The following is a 24,441-nucleotide window of genomic DNA, read 5'->3' as shown; positions in this document are numbered from 1 at the left end:
CCTTTTGCTTACCTGTCAGCCATATTTCTCCACTTTAAAAGCAAATTACTTGCAGAATCACCAATGGGCAGGTGCAATCTCTCCTTAAAATATTTGACAATGCCTTGTTCCTCCAAAAGCACAGGAACTCGGTATGTGGAAAAAACATCATGGATACATATGACCTAAGTGATGATAAGAAATCACCTTACTTAGATGGATCTACTCAAATATGCCACCACAAGAATGAGACAAAATTCAGGAGAGACTGGCAGTTTATTTACACTGATATCACACACACACACACACACGCGTGCACACACACACACGCATACACACAAAAACCCAGCAATCAAAGCTAGCATCAGAATTTGCACATGGTTAGCTTCATTTAATTAGAAAACTAATCCCAGCACTATGGGAGGCCAAGGCGGGCAGATCACCTGAAGTCAGGAGTTCGAGACCAGCCTGATCAACGTGGTGAAACCCCATCTGTATTAAAAACACAAAAATGGTGACATGTGCCTATAATCCCGGCAACTCAAGAGGCTGATGCAGGAGAATCGCTGGAACCCGGGAGGCGGAGGTTGCAGTGAGTCGAGATCGTACCATTGCATACCAGCCTGGGCGACAGAGCAAGGCCCCACCCCAAAAATAAAAAAAGAAAAGGATGGGATAGAAGTGTACACAAAACGATTGGACAGATCAGGTGTGGTGGCTCACACCTGTAATCCCAGCACTTTTGGAGGCTGAGGCAGGTGGATCATCTGAGGTCAGGAGTTTGAGACCAGCCTGGCCAACATGGTGAAACCCCATCTCTACTAAAAATACAAAAATTAGCCAGCCATGGTGGCACACACCTATAATCCCAGCTACTCAGGAGGCTGAGGCAGGAGAATCGCTTGAACCCGGGAGGTGGAGGTTGCACTGAGCCGAGAGTGCACCACTGCATTCCATCCTAGGTGACAATAGCGAAACTCTGTCTCAAAAAAAAAAAAAAGGAATGGATGCAAACAAAATGGCATGACAACATACAAATGCAGAAGTGTCCCTTCAATCTGCCATCACATTTTTCAAAGTAGTTCAGACTTTGGCAATGACTCTGAGGCATCAGGCAGGGGCTCTCCATCAGAGTGCTTTCCAAGATGCCAAAATTCAATTTGATCGTTTTTAGACTTCAGAGAACCCAGGGTTATAATCTGAAGAAAAGATTTCTGCCAAACCTCACCCTTTTCCTGAGTGCCATTTATATCCCTCTCTTTAAACTATAGGCAACTCCAATCCCTTATACCCAAGCCTTATTGGAATCAAGAGACAGAGATCAGAGAAGGAAAGAAAAAAGAAAAGCGAATTATCAGAATACTGAGGTGGAAAGCCCTGCAGGGCAGAGAACCTAAGCCCAAATCACAGTAGGGTTCCTGTACCAATGAAATCTACTGAGCCCACTGATGGAGTCAGAAGAGCTAGTGTGAATGTCAACGTGCTCGTGTGTTTGGGGTGACTTAAGCTGCCACAGGTAGAGAGGAGAAATGAGTGAAAGCAGTAAGTGTCCCAGAAGGAAAGACAAGATAAAGAGATGATAAGTAGGCTTCATGTGGTTCTCTCTCTAGAGGTTTGACTGTGAGTTAAACACCCACCCTGGTAGGCTGGGCACGGTGGCTCACGCCTGTAATCCTAGCACTATGGGAGGCCAAGGCGGGTGGATCATCTGAGGTCAGGAGTTCGAGACCAGCCTGGCCAAGATGGCGAAACCCCACCTCTACTAAAAATCCAAAAAAAAATTATCCAGGCATGGTGGCAGGCACCTGTAATTTCAGCTGCTCAGGAGGCTAAAATAAGAGAATTGCTTGAACCTGGGAGGTAGAGGTTGCAGTGAGCTGAGATCATGCCACTGCACTTCAGCCTCACTCTGTCTCAAGAAAAGAAATAAATCCCACCCTGGTTTTGTGACATAAGTTGAGTGATCATGCAAAGAAACATGCATCCTATCTCACTTAAGGGCTAGGGAGTCATGATTGGATCAGGGTGCCTGGTGCTTGCATAAATGCCGTGAAAAGTAATATGATCATTGAAGAGGCACAAAACACTGGCATCAGCAGAAGTGCCTGCCAGACAATAAAATCTAAAGAGCAGCACCAACCTGTTCAGGGTTCACGTGACAAAACATAGAAATCTTCTCCTTCACGGCCATCTCGATGGGCGTTGAACTTCGGCAGACAATCTGTCAAAGCCAGTTATGCGTTAGCAAACAGGATTCGTTTTCAGCAGGATGCCACATTCATTTCTTTTTACAAGAAACTTGGCCAAGTATATACTTGTTCACTTTGGACATTCCACTGGACTATTAGAAATTGGTCTGAGCACTAATATAAGTATAATCAAATTCAGCACAAGTGTATCAGTAAGAACTCGAAACATCGAGATGTCTCTGGTGAAAAGAGTCCAGGCTCATAAGTGTTGCTTCATTAACTATAAGAGCTAGATCGAGGTTAACAAACTTTTTCTCAAAAGGGCCAGATGGGAAATATCTTAGGTTTGCAGGTCACACAGTCACTGTCCTGATCCTCAATCGTGGTGCAGTGTGAAAGCAGCTACAGACAATATGTAAATGAATGGGCGTGACTGCATGATAATACAACTTTATTTACAAAAACAGGCACGCAAGTTGTGGGCTGTTATTTGTCAACCTCTGACAGAGACTATTGGTGATGACTGGATCACCTGCTATAAGGACACATCACTGTTTAGACTAAAAATAAGAGCAATGGGCTGGGCGTGGTGCAATCCCAGCACTTTAGGAGGCCAAGCCAGGAGGATTGGTTGAACCCAGGAGTTCGAGACCCGCCTGGGTAACATAGCAAAACCCTGTCTCTACAAACACACACACACACACACCACACACAAAAATTAGTGCGCTGTGGTAGTGTACACTGCTAGTATCAGCTACTCAAGAGGCTGAGGTGGGAGAATCGCTTCAGCCCAGGAGGCAGAGGTTGCAGTGAGCCAAGATCGCAACACTGCACACCAGCCTGGGCAACAGAGCCAGACCCTGTCTCAAAAAGAAAAAAAGAGCAGTGAAAACCCATCACAGGGTTATCACTGATAGCAGGATTACAGGAAAATCCCAAGATTTCACCTTCATTCTAAAGAATCCAATAATCATATAAATGAGAGGACATCACACTTGCCCAACTATCAATGTGGCCCATCAAATGAGAGCCTAGGGAAGAACAGATTGAAGCAACACTTGAGGCTAAGGAAATAAGCCTTTTCCAGCTCCCAGACAGAAAAACCTCATTGTCATAGGAGCTGTTTGAGAATGAGAAAGGACTTAGATAATGATAAAGATAAAGAAGTGAAGGGCAGCCAGGCATGGTGGCTCTTGGCTGTAATCCCAAGCACTTTGGGAGGCCGAGGCGGGCAGATCACCTGAGGTCAGGGGTTCGAGACCAGCCTAGCCAACATGACAAAACTCCGTCTCTACTAAAAATACCAGGTGTGGTGGCATGTGCCTGTAATCCAAATACTCTGGAAGCTGAGACAGGAGAATCGCTTGAACCCGGGAGGCGGAGGTTGCAATGAGCCAAGACTGCACCACTGCACTCCAGCCTGGGTGACAGAGCAAGACTCCGTCTCAAAAAAAAAAAAAAAAAAGTGAAGGGCCTGCTCCCAGAGACCTTTGGGATAGACTTACCCACTGTCCTCAACTCACCAAATCTGGAGACAGGCCTAACCCCCTCAGCGCGCGGACACTGTTTTGGGTGGGTTTGGTTTTTTGTTCTCCGGTAGCACTGAGCTGAAAAAAAATGGGGTCCCATCAGCACACTGGACACTAGCTCCTATGGATGATTAACGGTGCCCCACTTTCAAATGCGGGACACATAGAATATCATAGGAAAACTTATCAAAGTTGCTGTCCACATACTTATCTGGAAAGCCCACCTGTGGGACAAGGCTAACATGGATATTACAGAAATTCTCTCTTTTCGCCTTAAACTGGAATTGTCTAAACGCTTCCACAAATGGCATTCCTTCGATGTCTCCAATGGTGCCCCCCAGCTGGGAATGGAAAACAAACAAAAAAAGACACAAATGACCACACATCTTCCACAGTACACAAGCTAATAAAAAGAGTTCTTTTTTTTTTTTTTTTTTTTGAGACGGAGTCTGGCTCTGTCTCCCCGGCTGGAGTGCAATGGCCGGATCTCAGCTCACTGCAAGCTCCGCCCCCCGGGTATATGCCATTCTCCTGCCTCAGCCTCCGGAGTAGCTGGGACTACAGGCGCCCGCCACGTCGCCCGGCTAGTTTTTTGTATTTTTAGTAGAGACGGGGTTTCACTGTGTTAGCCAGGATGGTCTCGATCTCCTGACCTCGTGATCTGCCCGTCTCGGCCTCCCAAAGTGCTGGGATTACAGGCTTGAGCCACCGTGCCCGGCATAAAAAGAGTTCTTAATAAACCGAGCATAAGAACTAAAGTTTGATGGTTACACAGAGGTTTATAAATACATTCAAAATCACTAAATTGTGGCTGGGTGTGTCAGTGCATGCCTGTGATCCCAGTGCTTTCGTAGCCAAGGCAGGAGGATCACTTGAGCCCAGGAGGTCAAGACTGCAGTGAGTCGTGATCATGCCACTGCACTCCAACCTAGCTGACAGAACGAGACCCTGTCTCTGAAAAAATATAAAAATAAAAAATAAAACTTCATAAAAGATTTCTCCACATGTATACTCTACAGGAGCCCACTGCTTCATTAAAACTAACAATGAGGCCAGGTGCGGTGGCTCACGCTTGTTATCCCAGCACTTTGGGAGGCCGAGGCAGGCGGATCACAGGTCAGGAGATCGAGACCTTCCTGGCCAACATGGTGAAACCCCTTCTCTAATAAAAGTACAAAAATTAGCTGGACGTGGTGGCACACACCCAAGTAGTCCCAGCTACTTGGGAGGCTGAGGCAGGAGAATCGCTTGAACCCGGGAGGCAGAGGTTGCAGTGAGTCGAGATCATGCCATTGCACTCCAGCCTAGACGACAGAGCAAGACTCCATCTCAAAAAAAAAAAAAAAAAAACTAACATCAAATCTCCTTAATGCAGCCAACAAAAGGATCTCAGGACCTGGCTCTTGCACTGAGTCTCCAGTGCCATCTGGTCCCCTCCCCACTGGCCTCTTGGGTACTCCATGCTCTTCCTTCCTGCCCCTCAAGCCCTCCTACCCTCCTTCTTCATCTACAGCAACCTCTTTTTATCCTCCAGTCTAAGAGAGATGCATCCTCCTTGGAGGGCGGACTCTGACCCCACCCCCCCACCTAAAGCAGCCTACATCCCACTAGCCCTTGTCACAGCACTGTACCCATCCTAGGAACTCAGCACAAGTTGCCTCTATTTCATTTCTGTCTTTGTTTCCTGGCTCTCTACCCCACTAGACTGTAAGCCCCATGAGGTCATGAGCCCAGTACCCTGCAGGCAGCACTGGAGGTTTACTTTAGTAGTCAGGACAGGACAGAAAGGTCCTGAAATTCAATATAAGCTCTAAGTAACAGTGTTCTAGCACCTGTTACCAAAACTACAACAGAACCAAAGCCAGGGCTGGGTGCAGTGGCTCACGCCTGTAACCCCAACCACTTTGGGAGGCAAGCGTATCACTTGAGCCCAGGAGTTTGAGACCAGCATGGGCAACAAAGTGAGACCTTGCCTTCACAAAAACATAAAAAATTAGCTGGGCATGGTGGCACGGCGCCCATGGTCCCGGCCACTCAGGAGGCTGAGGTGGGAGGATTGCTTGAGCCTGGAGAAGTCCAGGCTACAGTGAGTCATGATCATGCCACTGCACTCCAGCCTAGGGGACAGAGTGAGACGCTGTCTCTTTAAAAAACAACAACAACAACTCAACGAAATGAAAACATCACATGCAATCAGGAACCTGGCAGCGGTGAAGACGTGAGTGTAAGTACCCACTAAATACAAGGCACTAAAATCTAATTTTTAAAAATCATTTATTTTCTCTAAGGAGAAACAGAGGTCTGCACTTAAACTAAACCGTATGCTTCCGCCCTGTGTTTTGATGGGGATTCTCTGGGGGGTCAATAATAGTGACTGCGAAAAGGAGGCCAACTTTAAACATTATCCGCTTCTGCCCTCACGTGGTCAATAGTGGTACTACAGTCTCTCTGCTCATTCAGAAGTTCCCATTACCATACCTCTAGGTCACCATCATTATCGTGTTCAGAAACTTTCAATATTACTATTGGAATAGTTTGAAGTTAACTGTTGCCCCAAATAAAAGGGAAAATATCACCCATAACAATACTTTATGCTGAAATGGAAGCAGCAGCAAATTTATGAGATGTGCAAAGTTGTTTTTGCCTGTCTTTAATGAAAGGAGTCTTTTTCTTTTCTTTTTTTTTTTTTTAGAGACAGTGTCTCGCTCTGCCACCCAGGCTGGAGTGCAGTGGTGAGATCATGGCTCACTGCGGCCTCAAACTCCTGGGTATAAGTGATCCTCCCGCCTCAGCCTCCCAAGTAGCTGGGACTACAGACCTGCACCACCACACCTGGCTGAGTCTTCTTTTTCGGAAAATAAACAAGAAGAGAGAAAGAAACATGTTATTCCTTTAAGACAAGCATCAATTATTTCAGGTTCATGCCAAAATAACTCGTACTAATATAAATAAAACCTGTCAGCTCCACTGGTCTGAGAAGTTGAGGTCTCACTCATAAAATGGCTTTGAAGACATTTCAACAGCTCCTCTATGATTAAAACTGAAAATCAGCTTTGGCAGTCCTTCTTCAAAAGCTTAAATGGTGCACAGACACAGCTGTTGAACACAATTTACAATGAACCAAAGAGGATGTTGACCACTAGTATCCAATAAGCAAATATAAACATCAGGGTTATAATGGAGAAGGGGTTCTGTTTGTCAGTTTCTCTGTTTCCATAAAATTTTAAATCCAGCCAATGAGGTCCTGGAGAGCAGGAGTCAGATCACACTCAACCTCACATCCCTAGCAGCTATCATCAGGGCTAGTACATATTAAGTGCTAAATTAATCATTGTGAAGGCAAACAAGTCAATCCAAAGGTAGAATAAGAAATAAAATTGAAAATTTGCCAGGTTGGCCGGGCGCGGTGGCTCACACCCGTAATCCCAGCACTTTGGGAGGCCGAGGCGGGTGGATCACCTGAGGTTGGGAGTTCAAGACCAGCCTGACCAACATGGAGAAACCCTGTCCCCACTAAAAATACAAAATTAGCCAGGCATGGTGGCGCATGCCTGTAATCCCAGCTACTCGGGAGGCTGAGGCAGGAGAATCACTTGAACCCGGGAGGTGGAGGTTGAGGTGAGCCGAGATCGAGCCATTGCACTCCAGCCTGGGCAAAAAGAGCAAAACTCTGTCTCAAAAAAAAAAAAAAAAAAATTGCCAGGCATGGTGGTGGTACACCTGTAGTCCCAGCTACTTGGGAGGCTGAGGCAAGATGATTGGTTGAGCCCAGAAGTTTGAGGCTACAGTGGGCTTTGATCGAACTGTGACTAGCTCCTGCACTCCAGCCCGAGGCAACATAGCGAGACCCTATCTATAAAAAATAAATAAATAACCAGTAACTTTATCAGCTCTACTGTTAACAAAATGGATCTTCTACATATCATGATATCTGCTAACACTTACATTGATGACAGTAATAATAGCTAACTTACATTCACTGAGCACTTCCTAAATGCCAGGCATTGCAAAGTGATCTTTATTATTGCATTTAATCCCCAAACAATCCTGTCATTATCTTATTATTACAATATTATATTATTACCACATTATTACAAATGAGGACATTAAAACTGTGAGGATTTTCCAAAAGTCATACAGGCATCTGAATACTAGTTAATAATTTTTAAGCACTTACTGTATCTGTGACACCATTCTAAGCACTAAGTGTAGAGACTAACTATCTTCAAAACAACGAATTAAATGAGTTACAAACGAGGTAAATGAGTTAAAGAGGCACAGAGAGGTTGAGCAAACTTGCCCAAGGTTACCCCCTCCTCCCTGTAAGTAACCTTGCCAGGCTACAAACCCAGACCGTTTGCCTCCAGACTCTTAATCACTGAGCTACACATGGCTCAGGGGTCACTGCAGAAATACGAACCAAGACAGCCTGACTCTAAGAACCAAATTGGTCATTATTCTGCTCTTTCGCCGGGCAATTAAGCCAACTGACATTTAGAGGAGGAGGATACGGATGTTATTCTCATTCTGCATGTGGAGAGGAAGGGAACAAGGTGAAAGAAATGAACAAACGGCAAGTTCAAATACTACTTTTTTATTTTTATTTTTTAATTAAGACAGGGTCTGGCTCCATCACCCAGGCTGAAGTGCTAGTGCAATCATGGCTCTCTGCAGCCTCAACCTCCTGGGCTCAAAAGATCCTCCCATCTCAGATTCTCGAGTAGATGGGACTACAGGTGCGTACCACCATGCCTAGCTAATTTTTGTAGTTTCTGTAGAGACAGGTTTTCTCCATATTGTCCAGGCTATCTCAAACTCACGGGCTCAAGCAATCCTCCCACCTCGGCATCTGAAAATGCCGGGATTACCGGCATGAGCCACCTCGCCCAGCCACTAGCTTCTTTCTTTAAACAGCTGATACTAATCACTTATCACCTCTACCATCTGACTTCCCTAACCCAGTGTCTCTTTACACTTCCAAAGCACTTCGGAAATACTTTTCAAATAGCATGCACTAGATTGCAGTCTGTCGTGTGTGGACAGGGTTGTCTGCAAGTTCCCCAAGGGTAGAGACTGTGCCCATCCCAGATCCCAGCACAGAAGAGGCCCTCACATGGTCTTTATCAGCAGCTGATCAGTCTCCACAAGCAGATCACTGCACATCCACCCACGAGTATGTGTGATTGTCTGTCTAATGCCAATCTTGCCCACTCACTTGTGACCACAAAGACAGAAGCCATCTATGTTGTTTCTTGCTGTGACCCCACCTCCTAGCCCAGTGTCCAGCACTCAGGAGGGTGTGTGTAAGTATTTGTCAAATAAATGAAGATCAGATGCTCAAAGACCCAGCAGGATATAATTTTATAAAGAAAGTTCTGTGCTTGCCTCAATAACGCATATTTGGGGCTCTTCCTTATTACCATCCACCGGCACCTTGGCTTGGTTCATAACCCACTCCTGGACAGCATCAGTAATGTGAGGAACAACTGTAGAAAGAAGTATTAATACAAAAGTTTATTCCATGTTCATGAGAAAAGAATGTGCTTTAGGCCTCCCCAATCACCTGAAAGTCACCTGGCAAGTTACCCTGATATTTTTGGAAAATGAAAAGAAAAAAACGCAACAAGTTTAAAAGAATTAGAACTTGTAGAGCACAGGAACTGTGACATTTTCAGTTCTATGGGGGTTTTTGTTTTTGTTTTTTGAGACGGAGTCTCACTCTGTCGCCCAGGCTGGAGTGCAATGGCACGATATCGGCTCACTGCAACCTCTGCCTCCTGGGTTTGAGTGATTCTCCTGCCTCAGCCTCCCAAATAGCTGGGATTACAGGCATTCGCCACCATGCCCAGCTAATCTTTGTATTTTTAGTAGAGATGGGGTTTCACCATGTTGGCCAGGCTGGTCTCGAACTCCTGACCTCAGGTGATCCACTGGCCTCGGACTCCCAAAGTGCTGGAATTATAGGCGTGAGCCACTGCGCCTGGCCTTCAGTTCTACTTTTGAGCAGCACAAAGATATTCAGCACACAGGGCTCCATAATGTCTGTGGAATATAATACCTTGCACTGTTTTCCCCAGGTAATCGCCACGCCTCTCTTTGTTGATCACATGCTGATATATCTTCCCCGTGGTGATATTGTTGTCTTTATAAAGATTAATATCCAAAAATCTTTCATAATTTCCAAGGTCTAAATCAACTTCTCCACCATCATTTAAGACGAAGACTTCACCTAGGATTAAAAAGGCAATGGAAAAATCAAAATTTTGCTTCCAGTAGATTTTTCAAAGATGGACATATTTTTGTTAAAAAGCTGGTAAAAGATGTATTTCTAAGCCATATTCTATCACCATCTCCTTTTTGGTGGAGAAAATAATTCAATTCTATCCAAGAAAATGCATCAGAAAATTCTATTTATAGTATTCTATTGTGGTTTTTGTTTTTTATCTACTGAAATTCTGTCTTCAAGATTTAGCTTTTCCAAACTCAACATATGCCACATAAAAAAAGGACTTGAAAACAGCAATTTTAAAAACAAACAGTATTTTACGTCAAAGCATCAGTATCCTGGACTCTGGAATTGTGATAAGAAACTTTTACTTGATTCTCATCTTGGTTAAAGCCACAATTAGACAGTAGGTGACAAAGCAAGGCCACAGCTAACCCATAAGGCAACTTGGTGAAAGTGAAAGAAAAAGCTTGTGTGTGCCATAAGCTACGTGCACAATGCACTGTCATAAAAGGTGCAGACTTCATTGCACGAGGAGCACCCACTTTACTAGACACGTCTGTAGATCTCTATTGTCACTTCAGGGCATTGACTGAGAGTTATATATTTCTAAAGCCACCTTGTGGGAATTAAACCTTTCCTCTATTAAGGGAACTATCATTTACTCCTACTGCTAGAAGTCCACAGGAAAAAAGAAGGTTGACTAACTTACAAACTTAATCAGAAACCTTTTATCTCCTCATTTACTTATCCATTCTAAGGTACCTAACTGTGGTCTAGAAAATTAATTTTAAGGAAAAAAGCAAATGGATATCACAATACTTTTTTTTCTTTTTTTTTTTTTTTTTGAGACAGAGTCTCACTGTCAACCAGGCTGGAGCACAGTGGCGCCATCTCAGCTCACTGCAACCTCCGCCTCCTGGATCCAAGCAATTCTCATGTCTCAGCTTCCCAAGTAGCTGGGATTACAGACATATACCACCATGCCTGGCTAATCTTTATATTACTATTATTAGTAGTAGTAGTAGTAGTAGCAGTTTGAGATGGGATCTCGCTCTATCGCCAGGCTGGAGTGCAGTGGCGCGATCTTGGGTCACTGCAACCTCTGATTCCCTGATTCAAGCCATTCTCCTGCCTCAGCCTCCTGAGTAGCTGGGATTACAGGTGCACACCACCACACCCAGCTAATTTTTTTATATTTTTAGTAGAGACAGGGTTTTACCACGTTGGCCAGGATGGTCTCCATCTCCTGACCTCGTGATCTACCTGCCACAGCCTCCCAAAGTACTGGGATTACAGGCGTGAACCACCGCGCCCAGCCTATTATTATTATTTTTTTAATAGAGACAGAGTTTCACCATGTTTGCCAGGCTGGGTAGGAGAATCACTTGAACCTGGGAGGCGGAGGTTGCAGTGAACCGAGGTCGCACACTGCACTCCAACCTGCGTGACAGAGTGAGACTGTCTCAAAAAAAAAAAAAATTCATAAAAAAAATCCAAAGAAAACTTAGTGTAACACATGGCATTAGTCAATGGTGCCGCACAACAACCCCAAAATCTCTGCAACTTACAAAACATTTATTTATTCCTCCCTCATGTTACATGGGGGCTGTGAGTCACTTGTGAGTCTATTCTTTGTGTCTTCTCATTCCAGGACCAAGGCTGAACGAGAAATCTCTGAAAAGCAAGCTGTTCTCATGGTGGAGGGCAGAACCACAAAACAGACTGAGCCAAACCACGCAGATGCATTTGACATTTCTGCTTCAACAAGGCATATGTTAATATTCCCTAACATCCCATAGGACAAAACAAATCACATAGCCAAACAGAGTGACCAACCTGCTTGGTTTGCCCAGGACTAAGAGGGTTCCCAGGACACGGGACTTTCTGTTTTAAAATCAGGAACATTCCAAACAAACCAAGACAAGTTAACTATCCTACGTGGCCAAACTCCAAGGTCAAAGGGCAGGGAAATGTACTCCACAGAGGGATGGTGGGTGATATTTTGGAGCAAAAATACAATCTACCACAGACTTGAATAAGTCATTCACAAACAAAATCAAAATCAAAGAAATCTAAACTAAAACAATAAGATATGCTCTTTTTGTTTGTTTCATTCTCCAGTTAGTGAAGTTTAAAACAAAATATTCAAGGCCGGGCGCAGTGGCTCATGCCTGTAATCCCACCACTTTGGGAGGCCGAGGTAGGAGGATTGCTTGAGCCCAGGAGGTCGAGACCAGCCTGAGTAACATGGCAAAATCCCAGCTCTATTAAAAAAAATACAAAATTAGCCAGGCGTGGTGGTGCACACCCGTAGTCCCAGCTACCCAGGGGACTGAAGCAGGAAGATCACTTGAGCCCAGGATGGGGAGGTTGCATTGAGCCGAGATCTTGGCCACTGCACTCCAGCCTGGGCGATAGAGTGAGACGCTCTCTCAAAAAACAAAAACAAGAAGACAGAATAGCAACAAGGGACACAAACATTTCTGTTTCTTGATCAGGGGCTGGTTACACAGTGTGTTCATTTAATGAAAATTCATCCAACTGTACACTTACGATGTATGCTTTTTGCTTGTATATAAAAAGGTTTTTTTTGGTTGGTTTTTTGTTGTTGTTTTGTTTTGTTTTGTTTTGTTTTGTTTTGAGACACAGTCTCGCTCCGTCGCCCAGGCTGGAATGCAATGGCTTGATCTTGGCTCACTGCAACCTCCGCCTGCCAGGTTCAAGTGATTCTCCTGCCTCAACCTCCTGAGTAGCTGGGACTATAGACACATGACACCACACCCAGCTAATTTTTTATATTTTTAGTAGAGACGGGGTTTCACCGTATTAGCCAGGATGGTCTTGATCTCCTGACCTCATGATTCACCCGTCTCGGCCTCCCAAAGTGTTGGGATTACAGGCGTAAGCCACCGCGCCCGACCTCATAAAAACTTTTAAATAACTTTTAAAAAACTCATAAAACTTTTTTAAAATAGCATGTAAGGGCTAAAGCCATTTTAAAAATAAACAGAATACAATCATACATCAAAATGTCACCATTAATAATAGCTACTCCAGGCAGTGGGAAATGTTAAGAGAAACATACTACCTTTATGATAAAAATAAAACAGAATCCATAGTACAAAAAGTACAATGTTTCCAAAAGGGTTGATTAATTTGGAATGTCATCAGAGGTATGAACAACGTGTCAATGACCATGAGAAAATTCACATATTCATAGCATGCAATCTAGTCACTCTAAATCTGGAACTACATCCTAAAGAAATTACCCAAAGCGGAAGAAAACAATGCAGTTGAGCCTAGTGCTATAAGGGGGAAGTGCTTCTCTTTCGTACCGTGTTCATAAGGTGAAAAAGTGCCAGCATCGATGTTAATATAGGGGTCGATTTTGATGGCAGTAACTCGGAGTCCACATGATTTTAGAATCGTCCCAATGCTGCTGGCAATGATCCCTTTACCAATGCCTGAGATGACCCCACCCGTGACCAGGATGTACTTCATTGGCAGAATAGTGGCTGGGTGCCAACACCCAGATAGAATCTGAAAGGCAATAAAATTATGGATAAGGAAAGAGAAATATTTGAAACTAGTAAAGCAGACAGTGCATTCAACCAGAATTTTTTTTTTCTTTTTTTTTTTTTGAGACAGTCTCACTCTGTCACCCAGGCTGGAGAGCAGTGGTGCAATCATGGCTCACTGTAATCTCTGCTGGCTGGGTTCAAGCAATCCTCCCACCTCAGCATCCTAGTAACTGAGACTATAGGTGAGCACCACCACACCCTGCTAATTTTTGTGGGTTTTTTGTAGAGACAGAGTTTCACCATGCTGCTCACGCTGGTCTCCAACTCTTGAGCTCAACCGATCCACCTGCCTCAGCCTCCCAAAGTGCTGGGATACCAGGCATGAGCCACTGCCCCTAGCTCAGAATTTTTTTTTTTTTTTAAGAGACAGTTGCCGGGCGCGGTGGCTCAAGCCTGTAATCCCAGCACTTTGGGAGGCTGAGACGGGCGGATCACGAGGTCAGGAGATCGAGACCATCCTGGCTAACACGGTGAAACCCCATCTCTACTAAAAAAATACAAAAATCTAGCCGGGCGAGGTGGCGGGCTCCTGTAGTCCCAGCTACTCCGGAGGCTGAGGCAGGAGAATGGCGTAAACCCAGGAGGCGGAGCTTGCAGTGAGCTGAGATCTGGCCACTGCACTCCAGCCTGGGCGACAGAGCGAGACTCCGTCTCAAAAGAAAAAAAAAAAAAAAAGAGACAGTGTCTCGCTAGGTCACCCAGGCTGGAGTGCAGTGGCATGTTCATAGCTCACTGCAACCTTGAACTTCAGGGCTCAAGCAATCCTCTTGCCTCAGGCTCCGGAGTAGCTGGGACTACAGGCATGTGCCAACTCTCTCAGCTAATTCTTAAAACATTTTTGTAAAGACAGGTTCTTACTATGATGCCGTGGCTGGTCTCAGACTCCTGGGCTCAAGCAGTCCTCTTGTCTTGGCCTCCCAAGATGCTGTGATTACAAAAGTGAGCCACCATGCTTCATCTCACCAAAATTTCAAAAACACGCAGCAGTTTTCTATCTAAACTAAATACTTGAACTTTTTTTGAAACAGAGTCTTATCTTCTAGGCTTTTTATTATTGTCACTAGACAGAAAGCTGTGGATACCTTCTGCAAGCAAAGTGCCTAGGTCTGTTGCCCTGGGTTTCCAAAGACCTCAACTCTATCATGCAACAAACTTCATCATGATAAACCAAATTTCTCTAGGATCCACAGGCATGCTAAAATGTTTAAGAGCTCAGACTCCAGTGTCAGACTGATCTGTACAAACTGTACCTGGGCAAGTTCTTTTTTCTTCTTCTTTTTTTTTCTTTTTGAGACGGAGTCTCGCTCTGCCGCCCAGGCTGGAGTGCAGTGGCCGGATCCCAGCTCACTGCAAGCTCCGCCTCCCGGGTTTACGCCATTCTCCTGCCTCAGCCTCCCGAGTAGCTGGGACTACAGGCGCCCGCCAAATCGCCCGGCTAGTTTTTTGTATTTTTTAGTAGAGACGGGATTTCACCATGTTAGCCAGGATGGTCTCGATCTCCTGACCTCGTGATCCGCCCGTCTCGGCCTCCCAAAGTGCTGGGATTACAGGCTTGAGCCACCGCGCCCGGCCTCTTTTTTTTTTAGATAGGGTCTCACTCTGTTGCCCAGGCTGGAATGTAGTGACACAATCTCGGCTCACTGCAACCTCCACCTCCCCGGTCCAAATGATTCTCATGCCTCAGCCTCCCAAGTAGCTAGGATTATAGGCATGCACCACCATGCTGGGCTAATTTTTGTATTTTTGGTAGAGATGGGATTTCACCATGTTGGCCAGGCTGGTCTCAAACTCCTGGTCTCAAGTGACCACCCACCTCGGCCTCCCAAAGTGCTGGGATCACAGGCGTGAGCCACCACGCCCGGCCTTGGGCAAGTTCTTTATCCTTTCTGTGCCTATTCCTTCATCTGTAAAGTGGGAAAAAAATAGCAGTCTCTAGGAATATAATTTGGTGTTAAAAAGAAATGGGCTACCAAGCCATGAAAAAACATGGAGGAATCTCAAGTGCATATTACCAAGTGAAAGAAGCCAATCTGAAAAAGCTACATACTGTATGACTTCAACTATATGACACTTTGGAAAAGGCAAAACTAGAGAAACAGCGAAAAGATCAGTGGTTGTCAGCGGGTAGGAGGGAGAGAGAGATGAATAGGCAGAATACAAGGGAATTTTAGGGCAGTGAAACTATTCTGTATAATGCTGTAATGACGGATACATGTCATTACACATTTATCCAAACCCACAGAATGGACAACAGGAAGAGTGAACCCTGATGTAAATAAACTACGGACTTTCTGCTGGGCGCAGTGGCTCACGCCTGTAATCCCAGCACTTTGGGAGGCCGAGGCGGGCGCATCACCTGAGGTCAGGAGGTCGAGACCAGCCTGGCCAACATAGAGAAACCCCGTCTCTGCTAAAAATACAAAATTAGCCAGGTGTGGTGGCGCATGCCTGTAATCCCAGCTACTCGAAGGGGCTGAGGCAAGAGAATCGCTTGAACTCAGGAGGTGGAGGTTGCGGTGAGCCGAGATCATGCCATTGCACTCCAGCCTGAGCAACAAGAGCGAAACTCGGTCTCAAAAAAACAAAACAAAACAAAACAAAAACCTATGAACTTTAGGCAAAAATGATGCGTCAATGTAGGTTCACTGATTATAATAAATGTACCACTCTGCAAGTGTGGGATGTTAACAGGAGGTTGGGCATAGCGGTGGGGGAGAGGGTGTATGGGAACTCTGTACTTTCCGCTTAGTTTTGCTGTGAACCTAAAATTATTCTTAAAAAAAAGAAAGTCTTGCTGGGTGCAGGGGCTCACTGCACTCCAGCCTTGGTGACAGAGCGAGACTCTGTCTCAAAAAAATAAAAAACAAAAACTGTTTTTAAATAAGCAATATTAAAACAATTACAACTCATCTAGCTCACAGATGCTGACTGTCTGAATCCTGTTACACCAGTCAAAACTACAACTTTTATTGGACAAGAGACTGATTTCAGTAACTTTCTCCTGATAAGACCACAACCATAGACTGGCTCTGGCCAGTTTACAGAGGCTGCGGACTTGTGTGCCTTCATGTCCTGAAAAGAACTTTTGATGTATAGGGCTTAACTGAAATTCATTTAAATGTTAAGTCTCCACCCCAAAGTGAACAGGGGTCATATGCTATTTGCATGTTTATTCAATACACATGAGTCAGGATCACCTTCATGAATATTCATAGCTCCTCCTGTAACCTGTTGAATATGTATGTTTAGTCAACCTGTTCAGCATAAAGCTGAACCCTCCTCCTTCAGAGTGACTGCCTCTGGTTTTGGGAGGCCAAGGTAAGAGGGTCACTTGAGGCCAGAAGTTTGAGAACAGCCTAAGCAACATAGTGAGACCCTGTCTCTTTAAAACGTGTGCTTCCCAGCCTGTAGGATGGCCCCTTTGCAGGCTGTAACCCTTTATAAGAAATAAAGTAAGCCAGGCGCGGTGGCTCACCCCTGTAATCCCAGCACTTTGGTAGGCTGAGGCAGGTGGATCACGAGGTCAGGAGTTAGAGACGAGCCTGACCAACGTGGTGAAACCCCATCTCTACTAAAAATACAAAAATTAGCTGGGCGTGGTGGTGCACGCCTGTAATCCCAGCTACTGGGGAGGCTGAGGCAGGAGAATGGCTTGAACCCAGGAGGCGGAAGTTGCAGTGAGCTGAGATCGTGCCACTGCACTCCAGCCTGGGTGACACAGCAAGACTCAATCTCCAAAAAAAAAAAAAAAAAAAGAAAAAGTAAAGAAAAAAGAAAGAAAGTCACCAGGCACAGTGGCTCAAGCCTATAATCCCAGCACTTTGGGAGGCCGAGGTGGGTGGATCACTGAGGTCAGGAGTTTGAGACCAGCCTGACCAATATGGTGAAACTCCATCTCTACTAAAAATACAAAAAGTAGGCCGGGCGCGGTGGCTCAAGCCTGTAATCCCAGCACTTTGGGAGGCCGAGACGGGCGGATCACGAGGTCAGGAGATCGAGACCATCCTGGCTAACACGGTGAAACCCCGTCTCTACTAAAAAATACAAAAAACTAGCTGGGCGATTTGGCGGGCGCCTGTAGTCCCAGCTACTCGGGAGGCTGAGGCAGGAGAATGGCCTAAACCTAGGAGGCGGAGCTTGCAGTGAGCTGAGATCCGGCCATTGCACTCCAGCCTGGGCGGCAGAGCGAGACTCCGTCTCAAAAAAAAAAAAAAAAAAAAAAATACAAAAAGTAGCTCAGCGTGGTCATGGGCACCTGTAATCTCAGCTACTAGGGAGGCTGAGGCAGGAGAATCACTTGAAACTGGAAGCAGGAGGTTGCAATGAGCCAAGATCACACCATTGCACTCCAGCCTGGGCAACAGAGTGAGACTCCGTCTCAAATAAATAGAAAAATAAATTATATATATACATATATTACATATATAATGTTTATTTGAACATCTATTACACGCTTGACATATTTCCAAGTCCTAGGAATATGGAGATAAACAAAAAGACAAGGCCTATGTCCCACTGGACTTCCCCTTTCCTGCAGGATTAAAGGGCAAATAAACTGTGCTTTAATTATACCTTATTCTGGCACTGTCATACTGTTCAAATGACTCTCTTTGTAAAAGTTACCAAAATGGAAAAATGCTGTAGAGGTATGGTGAAGAAAACTGGCATACGTTTGTGCGAAGTCACATTATGCCTAATAATTTTTTATATAAGAAAATGCTTCTTTGGGAGGCTGAGGCAGGCAGTTCAAGACCAGCCTGGCCAACATGGTGAAGCCCTGTCTCTACCAAAAATACAAAAATTAGCCAGGCATGGTGGCAGGTGCCTGTAATCCCAGCTACTCGGGAGGCTGAGGCACAAGAATTGCTTGAACCTGGGAGGTGGAGGTTGCAGTGAGCCAAGATTGTGCCAATGCCCTTCAACCTGGGCAACAAAGCAAAACTCTGTCTCAAAAAAAAAGGAAGAAAGAAAGAAAATGCTTACATTACCTGAAAAAGAGAGAGCAGACTATAAAATTAAATATATTATTGACTATGTTTTTTTAAATTAAGATCTAAATGTTAATTGTCACCACTAAGATTTCCCTCTTATGGCTGGGTGCAATGGCTCACGCCTGTCATCCTAACATTTTGGGAGGTCAAGGCAGGCGGATCACGAGGTCAAGAGATCAAGATCATCCTGGCCAACATGGTAAAATCTTGTCTCTACTAAAAATACAAAAATTAGCCAGGCGTGGTGGCGCCTGCCTGTAGTCCCAGGTACTCGGGAGGCTGAGGCAGGAGAATCACTTGAACCAAGTGAGGTGGAGGTTGCAGTGAGCCAAGGTCGCGCCACTGCATTCCACCCTGGCAACAGAGTGAGACTGTGTCTAAAAAAAAAAAAAAAAAAAAAAAGATTTCCATCTTAATTTGGTCAAAGATACACCATGTTATGTCTTAATATATTTAGGTGATTAGGTTGTATGTGTTGGGGCTCAAGAAAACAAAACCCCAAAATGAAGGCCTCAGAAGCAAAGTTTCTCTCTGACCTTCTCCTGCCCTCCTGTCTGTCACCCCTCACACTCCCCCAAGGCAAGTCATAGAAACTACAAAGCTTTCCCTGCAAAGCCAGCCATAAAGTCAAAAAATATGACTCGAACCTTCCTCTCAACCACCTTTCTATACAACAGCTGGCCATAAAGAAATTAAGACCCTCATTCCAAAGAGGTTCTACCCCATACCGGGGAGGAAGAAAAGCTGCAACGGAGAGGCCAAGAAAAATGTGGACAGGCCTTGCCGGGTTTCCCCACTTAGTCTATTTCCATCAGCTCATCTGTCCCTGCTTCATGGACTCCAAGCATAAAATCAGATCATTTCCCTTGCATCTTTAAGGGGTTTTCATTTCTGAAGGCTTCCATGTCACATAAACCTATGATTGAACAAATTGTTATGCTCCTCTCTTGTTAATCTGTCTCTTGTTTAAGACTGTCAGCCGTGACCCTTATGATATCAGCTCTTTCCTCCCCTACATAAGCAATTACTCATTTTCTGTTTTGTCAAAAACACAAGATACCTTTTTAAAGCACATTGGATATTTTAGAGACCTTTTGTAAGAATGCAACTTAATACCAAGGAGACACCTAATTCTTTCTACTTTGTTGTTGTTGTTGTTGTTGTTGTTGTTTTGAGATGGAGTTGTGTTCAGTCACCAGGCTGGAGTGCAATGGCACAATCTGGGCTCACTGCAACCTCTGCCTCCTGGGTTCAAGCAATTCTCCTGCCTCAGCCCCCCGAGTAGCTGGGACTACAGCTGTGTGCCACCATTCCCAGCTAATTTCTGTATTTTTAGTAGAGATGGGGTTTCACCATGTTGTCCAGGATGGTCTCGATCTCGACCTCGTGATCCTCCCGCCTCGGCCTCCCAAAGTGCTGGGATTACAGGCATGAGCCACCATGCCCGGCCCTCTACCTCTTTTAAGCAAACAAGTAAGTTTAACAAAGTTTCAAAGGTGCAGGGAAAGGCTGGCGCTGTTTTAGATCACTTCCTTCATTGGGGATGGTTTCTGGTGTCAAGACAAGCTTTTCATTTACTCTTACATGCAGTGAGCAGAACCAAGTGTTTATAGAATAGCACGGTGTAGAGCTGTGCTGTCTCCACTATATAATAAAAAATATTACACAGCCAGGTATGTAATTTTAAGTTTCTAGTAGCCATATTTAAAAAGTAAAAAGACTCAAATGAAGTCCATGTTAATATATGTTATTTAACCCAGTGTAGCCAAAAATGTTATCACTTTTAATACACAATGTAAGAATTTATTAGTGAAATATTTTACACCCTTTTCGTGTACTAAGCTTTCAGAAATCAGGTGCCTATACTTAGAGCACATCTCAGTACGGATTTTGCCACATTTCCAGTATTCAATAACCACATGTGACCAGTGGCTCCCACATTAGACCAGGCAGGCCTAGAGCAAATAAAAGCACCGGGAGCACCCAGAGACACCTTCTCAGTGATGGCCATTTGAAAAGTAATGTTAGACACAAAAGAGTACTTACCTGATGATCTTGTTCTATGAAGTTCTAGAACAGGCAAAGCTAAACTATGATAACAATCAGAACCAGGGTTGAATGCGGGGCCTGGGGAGGATTGACAGGAAGGAGGTACCAGGGAACTTTGCAGGGTGAAGGAAATGGTCAGTGTCCACTTGGGATAATGGTTACAGGAGTGTATAATTTGTCAAATCCCGTCGATTTGCACACTGAAAATGGGGCATTTTATTGTATATAAACTATACATACAATTTTTTTTATGTTGCCCCCAAAAAGCTATTTTGTAGCAGCAGCGTAGTTCGGCACTACACGCCCTAACCATCTAGTACCGGGAAAACGTGGGGGTTGTTGTTTAAGGGGTGCACTGGGACCGGGGAGAGGACAGAAAGGCCATGTTACCGGCGCTGATCACCAGCCTCGCCGACCCCCGCTTGGGGCTTCACTTCCGCCAACGCCATCTCAGGGCTCTCCGGGTTCCCAAAGGCCAGGAGAAGTGGGGATCCGGGTGCGGGCGCTGGCGCGGGCGGGGGCGGGAAGAAGCGCGTCCCGGGGACGCGCGGGACAGGCTCCGACTGCACTGGGCACGGGCCAGCGTTCCCCAGTCCCCGCGCCACACCCGGCAGCCGAGGTCTGCGAGCGCGGGGTGCGGGACGCGCGGGGCTGGCGGCCGGACTCTGGACTCAGCGCTGGGGAGGGAGCCGGCGCCATCAGAGAGGGGACAAAGGAGCCCAGCCTCACAAGTGCCCCGGGGCTTGGGGGTGCAGGGCGGAGAGGCCCTGGGGACGTGTGATGGCCCGGGCGCCAAGGCCCTGGGGGTCTGGGACAGGCCCAGGAGGGAAGTTACCTGCGCGGTGGTCGTAGCGCCGGGTAGGGTGGCTGGTGGGCACGGCGGGCTCAACCCCGCAGCTGGCCTGGCGCTCACCTGTCGGGCTGGGGAAGGGGTCGCTGCCGGGGCTATCCAAAGCCTCCGCCAGGATCTTGCCGCCGCCCACCCGGGCCTCGGGGTGCGCGGCGCCCTCCTCGCCCACCCTCCCCTCTCCCTGCTGCTGGCCCAGCTGACTCACGCTGGTGAGCTTGGGGTTTGCACCCGGGTTTGTGCAATGGTCCAAAACAAGCGCCCAAAAAGTGATTCCTCCAGCACAGGCAGCTCCCGTCACCCTCCGCTGTGGACGCACTGGGCCCCAGGCCTCGCCCAGCTCGGGGACCGCTCCTCCCTCCCGTGGATCACTTTGCAAAGGCACTTCGAGTGCGCGGGTGAACTCCACGCTTCCCGGAGAGCCCCGGCCTCCTGGCAAGCCGAGACCCTCGCTCGAGTCCTCCCGTCCAGATTTCACCCTTGTAAAGAACTTCACTGGTCACAAACGTTTGTGCATCCCCTACTACGCCCCAGGAACTGCAGGAGCGCTCAGGAGAGAAGGAAAAGGAAAAAGAATGCCTGCCTTTGAGGAACTAGCTCACAGTCTGGAGGGAGGTCCACCCGTCTGTTGGAACCAGTAAGGTTCCCTAGAACAATATTTCTGCAGCAAAGAGCTGCGGGGGTGCAGGGAGGGGAGGAAGGCAATTAAGGCTTGGAAGAGTGACTGTTTTTTTTTTTTTGAGATGGAGTTTCGCCCTTTTTGCCCAGGCTGGAGTGCAATGGCGCGATCTCGGCTCACTGCAACCTCCACCTCCCGGATTCAAGCGCTTCTCCCTGCCTCAGCCTCCGGAGTAGCTGGGATTACAGGCGGGCGCCACCACGCTTGGCTAAATTTGCATTTTTAGTAGAAACGGGGTTACATCACGTTGGCCAGACTGGTCTCGAACTCCCGACCTCAGGTGATCCGCCTGCTTTGGCCTCCCAAAGTGCTGGGATTACAGGCTTGAGCCACTGCACTCGGCCCAAATACTCTAAAAAGTCACTCTTCGGGTGACTCGCGCCTGTAATCCCAGCACTTTGGGAGGCCGAGGCGGGCAGATTACCTGAGGTTGGGAGTTCAAGACCAAGCCTGGCCAACGTGGTGTAACCCTGTCTCTACTAAAAATGCAAAATTAGCCGGGCATCGTGGCACGTGCCTGTAATCCCATCTACTCGGAAGGCTGAGGCAGAGAGAATCGCAGAATCGCTTGAACCCCGGAGGCAGAGGTTGCAGTGAGCCGAGATCGGGCCATTGCACTCCAGCCTGGGCGACAGAGGAGACTTTGTCTCAAAAAAAAAAAAAAGTACTGGAGGATGATTGGTGCTGGGAACGGATACAGGAGGTTTTTCGGGTGAAGGCAAGAAGCAAACCACTGAAGGAAGCTAACATGGACAATAGAAGGGTCTGAAGTGAGATGGAAGATTTTAGGAAAGTGGTGGAAATTTTGCATAACCAGTGTGAGATGCTAGAGTGACAAGTTAGTCAAGAGTCACTGAAGACCTAGTGGAGTTTAGAAACCATCATTGTGTAGTGGTGTCCAGCTATAATCTGGCAAGGTATCTACAGAAATACAGCTCTTAGTTATGAAACCCAAGTTTCCTGCTTGCATAGAGTAGAAGGACAAGAGGGTGAGGAGGTAGAGGACACAGAAAGACTGTGATTGCAGTGATGGTACAGAGCTCTAGTCCTAGAGGACAGGAACTATTAATAAAACCAGTGGGGAGCTGATAGACTGGGAGACAGATGAGAGAAGGGCTCCAAGGCCAGGGCCTCTGAGGAGAGGACTGGTAAACTGGCAGCAGAGAGTGTGGTGCTGGAGTTCAGGCCTTCAAATGGATATTCCAGGAAATGAGACAGTTTGGGGTGTAGCAGCTACAATGGAATAGAAAAGTGAGATGGGCATCACTGGCCTTGGGTTTAGTGCCCACAAGGCTGGCGTGTTGGACATCGAGGGTCCCAAAAGGATGGCAGGAGGTGGAGGAGTCAATCGAGGTCAAAGAACTTTAGAGAATTGGGGTTGCAGGGTGGGTAGTGATGACTGTGACAAGGAAAGGGAGAAGGTTGCAGAATAAATGTTCAGTGCCTTTCAAGATACAATGGAGGCCTGGTGCCGTGGCACACCCCTGTAATCCCAGCACTTTGAGAGGCCGAGGCAGGCAGATAGTTTGAGTCCAGGAGTTGGTGACTTGCCTGGACAACGTGGCAAAATCCCGTCTCTACAAAAAATACAAAAATTATCAGTTGTGCTGGCGTGCGTCCCAGGGGAGGCTGAAGCGAGAAGATTGCCTGAGCCCAGGAGGTCAAGGCTGCAATGAGCTATGACCGTGCCACTGCACTCCAGCCTGGACGACAGAGTGAGAGCTTGTCTCAAAAAAATCAATTAATTAATTTAAAAAAACAAACACGGCCAGGCATGGTGGCTCATGCCTGTAATCCCAGCACTTTGGGAGGCCAAGGCAGGTGGATCACGAGGTCAGGAGATTGAGACCATCCTAGCTAACACGGTGAAACCCTGTCTCTACTAAAAATACAAAAAATTAGCTGGGCATGGTGGCATGTGCCTGTAGTCCCAGCTACTGGGAGGCTGAAGCAGGAGAATCTCTTGAACCCGGGAGGCGGAGATTGCAGTGAGCCAAGATCGTGCCATTGCACTCCAGCCTGGGCGACAAGAGTGAAACTCTATCTCAAAAAAAATAAACACAATGGAGTTTCTCCCCACCAAGGACGAAAGAACAGTATTGTGGAGGAAGCAGTAAGAAGCTTGGAACAATGATGTCAATTTCTGGGAAAATAAGCAGAGGCTTCACTCAGCAGGGTGTCCTTGGGAGAGATCCAGGTCTCCATGGATATTGGGGGGGTCCGGGGGAGGGACAAGGAACCACCTTGTCAAAAGGCTAGAGGCATAAACAAGTCTTCCAGAAGGCTCAGGGGAAAAAACATTTGTGAAATGGGTTGGTGTGGGTGCTAATACTTAATACCTGCCGCATATGTAAGGTTTCCTTCCACA

The 24,441-nt window shown here is 46.4% G+C and overlaps 1 protein-coding gene across 3 annotated transcripts; it reads right to left on the bottom strand.

The window, feature by feature from the left end:
* On the bottom strand, positions 1-21,997 carry LOC111531673 (CTP synthase 2). 3 transcript variants are annotated; one of them, XM_026449801.1, is made up of 9 exons: positions 21,383-21,997; positions 14,366-14,432; positions 13,262-13,466; positions 9,756-9,926; positions 9,083-9,183; positions 3,922-4,038; positions 3,692-3,775; positions 2,120-2,200; positions 1-164 (listed from the first exon to the last, which is right to left on the bottom strand). In XM_026449801.1, exons 3-9 carry the CDS (start codon positions 13,425-13,427, stop codon positions 9-11), a joined length of 876 nt encoding a protein of 291 aa, XP_026305586.1. In that variant the 5' UTR covers positions 13,428-13,466; positions 14,366-14,432; positions 21,383-21,997; the 3' UTR covers positions 1-8. The 3 variants fall into 3 exon arrangements, with proteins under 3 accessions (XP_026305586.1, XP_026305584.1, XP_026305585.1); XM_026449799.1 differs by lacking the exon at positions 14,366-14,432; XM_026449800.2 differs by lacking the exon at positions 14,366-14,432 and having other exon boundaries at positions 21,603-21,889.
* Positions 21,998-24,441: the final 2,444 nt, after the last annotated feature.

The sequence above is a fragment of the Piliocolobus tephrosceles genome, chromosome Y (assembly GCF_002776525.5).
Source record: "Piliocolobus tephrosceles isolate RC106 chromosome Y, ASM277652v3, whole genome shotgun sequence".
NCBI lineage: Eukaryota > Metazoa > Chordata > Mammalia > Primates > Cercopithecidae > Piliocolobus > Piliocolobus tephrosceles.
Note: the sequence above shows the minus strand (reverse complement) of the source record. Positions and strands in the feature narration are given on the sequence as shown.

Bases quoted from the DNA above. Each gene is read 5' to 3' on its own strand.
- LOC111531673 (XM_026449801.1), bottom strand. From the start codon at position 13,427: ATGAAGTACATCCTGGTCACGGGTGGGGTCATCTCAGGCATTGGTAAA. The intron at 2,201-3,691 runs GTGAGTTGAGGA...TGGCTTTGACAG, and splicing joins TAGGCCTGTCTCCAGATTTG to ATTGTCTGCCGAAGTTCAAC. The intron at 165-2,119 runs GTTGGTGCTGCT...ATCATCACTTAG, and splicing joins GTCACGTGAACCCTGAACAG to GTCATATGTATCCATGATGT.